The sequence below is a fragment of the Sinocyclocheilus grahami genome, unplaced genomic scaffold (assembly GCF_001515645.1).
Source record: "Sinocyclocheilus grahami isolate Dianchi unplaced genomic scaffold, SAMN03320097.WGS_v1.1 scaffold74.1, whole genome shotgun sequence".
Taxonomy (NCBI): domain Eukaryota; kingdom Metazoa; phylum Chordata; class Actinopteri; order Cypriniformes; family Cyprinidae; genus Sinocyclocheilus; species Sinocyclocheilus grahami.
The window spans coordinates 840,962-846,175 of record NW_015505253.1 but is presented as its reverse complement, the minus strand read 5'-3'; the positions used below and the strand labels follow the sequence as shown (position 1 = coordinate 846,175).

The window sequence follows — 5,214 nt, the reverse complement described above, 5'->3', positions numbered from 1 at the left end:
GTTTTATGATCTGTCTGGAAATGCAGTGAATACAACCGATATACGTGGTGTTTCTTCTCTTTATGGCAAATTCATTCTCCTAAAGTCAAATTTTGTGCATGATGCAGTGTTGGTCAGTCTCTGACTACAACAGAAAGTTACTGACATTATTGACACCTATCACACACTTTGGTCTATTAATGTCTGGAACAAATGCAGATTAGTTAAGGATGATATACAGCAAGCATAACAATATAATATAGACTCATCCTGCACTACAGATTTTTTTTTCTAATCAAATGTAGTCTAGAAGGAGAATGTCCCTTCAATTTATGCAAATAAAGCACCAAGCTGCTAGAATGGAAGGCACATACTGATCTGTTTTAATGCTATATTTATGGTTATATTCTCATACAGATATGCTAGAAAACATTGATCAATAGCAGAGTAGAGCAGAGACAACAACATCAATGTAAAATAAATGCAGGTCAACAGCAAACTCAATACAAGCATCTTGACTAAGAAAAACAGACTGACTATTTCTGAAAGTATACAATCTGATGTATGTATTTATATTTAGCATTTAAAAAACACTGTTGAATTTTGTGTTGTTCATTATCATCAGATGTTTCCATACATGTTGAGTTCGTCCATGTTGGTGTATTCAGCATCAGAATCATGGCCCTTAATATATTTGAGGAAAAAACAAGAATACAGAGGTCAGCCAACAACATACAGTATTTCATGACAGCATTTGAAATCATAGATTCAGAATATGTATTTGACTGTTTAATAATGGCATACTCACGGAGTAGGACTTTGGCTCACTGCAGTGCATGGTGAAATATAATTTAAAAAAAATCACATAAATATCTGCTTTCATTATATGATGATAAAGAATTTTTGAAGTGGTAAAGAAACTTGAACACTGCTTAAAGACTGAATATAATGGTCTTATTTTGCTGTGTAACAAATGTGGTTCAAATGCACTTGTACCTCTTTGGTGACGGCATACGAGGTTTGGTTCTGCGAAGAGAAAAGTTTTATTTAAATAATATTATTTTAATAGGCCTAATTAAGACTCTGGCAAGCATTTGTGATGTCATAAATAGTATAATGTGTGTATAATTTCTGATGGTAAATATCCCATCTGAATGTGTAAAGCCAACTATTAGTAAACCATTTGTTGTTTGATTTTCATGATTGTAGTGTTACTGCTTTGGTGCCAACATTTAAACAAGCCAGTTACTTTGTCTTTTTTATTATTATTATTTTGCAGCGCCAAGAATCAGCCACTGCACATAATTTGAATTTGAATTAATAATCATTTTAAACAAATCAGCTAAAGGACTGATTCTACGGCTCACTCATAAATACAGTCATTTTACTGTCTTGTTTCTGACAGATATGTTGTTTTTAAACGAATTGGCTGAATGAATGATTCAATGACAATCACTTGTTTTTTTCCCCAATGGACAAATCTTTGAGCGAATTGTGTTAATTAAGACTCTGGCAAGCATTTGTGATGTCATAAATAGTATAATGTGTGTATAATTTCTGATGGTAAATATCCCATCTGAATGTGTAAAGCCAACTATTAGTAAACCATTTGTTGTTTGATTTTCATGATTGTAGTGTTACTGCTTTGGTGCCAACATTTAAACAAGCCAGTTGTCTTTTTTATTATTATTATTTTGCAGCGCCAAGAATCAGCCACTGCACATAATTTGAATTTGAATTAATAATCATTTTAAACAAATCAGCTAAAGGACTGATTCTACGGCTCACTCTTACAGTCATTTTACTGTCTTGTTTCTGACAGATATGTTGTTTTTAAACGAATTGGCTGAATGAATGATTCAATGACAATCACTTGTTTTTTTCCCCAATGGACAAATCTTTGAGCGAATTGTGCGGTGGCCCAGTAGTGTGCAACACAACAAAATCTCCACAACACAACGCATAGAACTAATTTCATTGTGTTGTGCTAATTATGCTGTGTTGTGGCTTGTTTCCATTCTGTTGTGCTAATTTAGTTGTGATGTGGCTTGTTTCCATTGTGTTCTGCTAATTTAGTTGTGTTGTGGCTTGTTTTCATTGTGTTGCGACTTGTTTCTGTTGTGTTGCGGTTTGTTTCTGTTCTTTTGTGCTAATTTCATTGTGCTGGGGTTTGTTTCTGTTGTGTTGAGCTAATTTCGCTGCGTTGGGGTTGTTTCTGTTGTGTTGAGCTAATTTTGTTGTGTTGCAGCTTGGCTCCATTGTGTTGTAGTTTGTTTCCATTTTATTGTGCTAATTTCATTGTGCTGGGGTTTGTTTCTGTTGTGTTGAGCTAATTTCGTTGTGTTGCAGCTTGGCTCCATTGTGTTGTAGTTTGTTTCCATTTGATTGTGCTAATTTCATTGTGTCGTGGCTTGTTTCCATTGTGTTGTGACTTGATTCCATTGTGTTGTGCCTTGTTTTCATTGTGTTGTGCTAATTTTGTTGTATTGCGGCTTGTTTCCATTGTGTTGTGCTAATTTCATTGTGTTGTGGCTTGTTTCTGAAGAAGAGTCACTGAAAAGACAGGCTAACAATGTGTAACTAGATGCCACTTGTTAGTGCATTAGGGTTATTTGTTCTAGTAACAGAGTAAATTAACAGTAAATCCTCTTATATTTTACATTTCTATGTTGTACTTACCTGATTTCACTCCTGTTTTCCCTGTTACTCCAACCTGCTCTTCCCTCAGACCTACTGAATTGCCTGGTGGATAAATTTAAAATTTCGATTTGAGACCAAATATGAGACAAAGAATAGATAAAATATTATTTAAAAAATTATAAAAAATAAAATTCTAACCTTGAAAATCTATTCCAACGTGATCTCCTACATCAGAGAATAAAATTGTTAGTGTTTTAGAAATGTAAACATTGTAGTCTATGTTAATCAATGTTTTTTTTTAAGAGAATTAAATTAATGTCATACATACCTCTTTTCAAATAGTGTTAATGAACCTTGCATATCATTAAGAGGCTGTCTACAATCAGTAATGACAATGTTGAGAAGCTAAAAATGCTCATTAAAGAGAAATACTTACTTCTAAACTTTCCATTTATGAAGAATTAATGTTAGCCTAAAGTAACATACACACACAAACAGTTACCGGTGCCATTTCTTGTATACGATGAATGCGGTAATTATGCAAGTGAGGAGAAACACAAGTGTTGGAGCTAGTATGTAAAGCCCAATAGTCTTCCGTCCAATGTGTGTCGAGTCTGCTTCTTTATGGACACGGGCTAAAACATTTAGACAATATTATTAGCGCACAATTTAAATGATAATAATGATCCAAAAAGCCCATGACTTCAAAAATCCACATATATGCATAAATCACTTACACTGTGCATTTTTGTCTTTTGTAGCTGTCACTGTTATGCCACCATGATATGTTACAGAACACTCAATGGTCAAGCTTTCTGCCTTTACAACACCTGTGCATGTCAGAGTGATTTTCCACAGGCCGTCTTTAAAATGCTCATTGTCTATTTGATCAGATCCTTCTATACCGTTCAGAGTGATGCTTGGTTTGCTGTATGGACATGTGTGGAAAGCTGAACACACTACTGTGATGGTTTCACCTGATCTTTCACCTCCATAAATATTGATGCTGGGGAACTGTGGATCTGCTACAAATAGCAGAAATGTCACAATTAGGCAACACACTCTCACAACTATAGGGAGTCAAGGAAATTTGAAGAACAAAGTATTTATGTACCATCAACTAGAATTGTAGAAGTGACATCATAAAATGCGTAGGTGCTCTTTCCAACAGTTTCAGGGTCAATCCATGTGTATAATTTCTCTCCATGATGGGATGGTTCCACATTTTTGATCAGCAGACTGCAATCCCAGCTTGAGTTTCCATATAATTCAGTATTTCCTTTAAATTTCTCAATGACATTATTTGGATACCATGGATCGTAAACTAAAGGATAACCTTTAGAGACCCACTGATACCACACAACTCTACGTGGATTTGCGGGTGGGTATGCCGTGTAGCTGAAAGAACATGGTATAACCAGACAAGAACCTTTGAGGCCATGAATTTCCTTTGGCATTCTCACTTCCCATGCCAAAACGTCATACAGCAGAACAACTGTTGGACAAATATTGGAGAACATTAATGGCAGAGTATGTAAGCTGTCTTATTTATATTCAGCTTTATAGTTTTATTACTACTGCTATTATTATTAGAAAAATATTACTGTACGAAAAATAGCAAACTAAAACATATCTGTAGATTTGCTAGTATTAGTATTTGTGACTGTTGCAAACAGTGTTTCAAGGGTGTAATTAACAATGAATTCTTAATTCTGGTCAACAGTCATTTGAATAATTTAAGTGTTATTGACTTGCTTCCCCATATGTTTTTTGGAAATATTGGAATTTTGCTGCACTTTTACGCATGTAGCATTTATCATTCTTAAGTTAATGATTTAATTTAAATGGATGAATAAATGTACAGCGGCAGAAATGCAAATAATAAAGAAAACAGAGACTATACCTTGAAAAAGTAAATGAAGTAACAAATGTCCTCTCATATTCCCGATTGCCGTTTTATAAGGTACAGATGAAATGCAAATAGCAGGCAATATAGCATTCTAACAAGCACTTCTTAAGAATTGAAATGTCCGTTTAGGGAACTTAACTGGTATACCAATTAAATTGCAGGGTTTTTTGTACTTGTACAGCTGTTCCCTGTGACCAACATAATCTACCATACAGAGAAGTGAAAGTGGCTTCAAAATAAATGAGATTACTCATGTATTTTGCTTAAATTTAACATAGCCTATCATTTCCTTGTTTTCTACCGTTCTTGGTCCCCTTCTCAAACAAATGGATTGGGTAAGAATCTAGTATCAAGCCATTTCCAAAACTGTTTATATTCCGTCCATATCTTGAACTATCAAAGGTTATGGCTATCTGAAGTTGGCTGATCACCATGATTTTCAGGAACATAATTTTGAGAAAAATCGGTTTAAAGAATGGCAATGAAAATAAAAGCACAAGTCAAGTCTGCTTTATTGTCAATTCTTCCACATGTACAGCACATACACACAGAGAATTGAAATTGCGTTACTCTCAGACCCCTGGTGCATACAGATAGCATTAACAGTAGAACATAAATACAGATAAAATATAAAATACAGCTATACAAATAAGGTCAAATGTAAAAAATATATATATAAAGCAGCA

General features: G+C 34.3%; 1 protein-coding gene across 2 annotated transcripts; it reads right to left on the bottom strand.

Moving 5' to 3' along the window:
- Nucleotides 1-395: 395 nt before the first annotated feature.
- Nucleotides 396-4,646, bottom strand: LOC107585801 (sialoadhesin-like). 2 transcript variants are annotated; one of them, XM_016272947.1, is made up of 10 exons: nt 4,523-4,646; nt 3,734-4,114; nt 3,357-3,644; nt 3,122-3,254; nt 2,948-2,995; nt 2,818-2,844; nt 2,659-2,721; nt 976-1,005; nt 788-806; nt 396-663 (listed from the first exon to the last, which is right to left on the bottom strand). In XM_016272947.1, the coding sequence occupies exons 1-10, from the start codon at nt 4,557-4,559 to the stop codon at nt 601-603; spliced, it is 1,089 nt and encodes a 362-aa protein (XP_016128433.1). In that variant the 5' UTR covers nt 4,560-4,646; the 3' UTR covers nt 396-600. The 2 variants fall into 2 exon arrangements, with proteins under 2 accessions (XP_016128433.1, XP_016128434.1); XM_016272948.1 differs by lacking the exon at nt 2,948-2,995.
- Nucleotides 4,647-5,214: the final 568 nt, after the last annotated feature.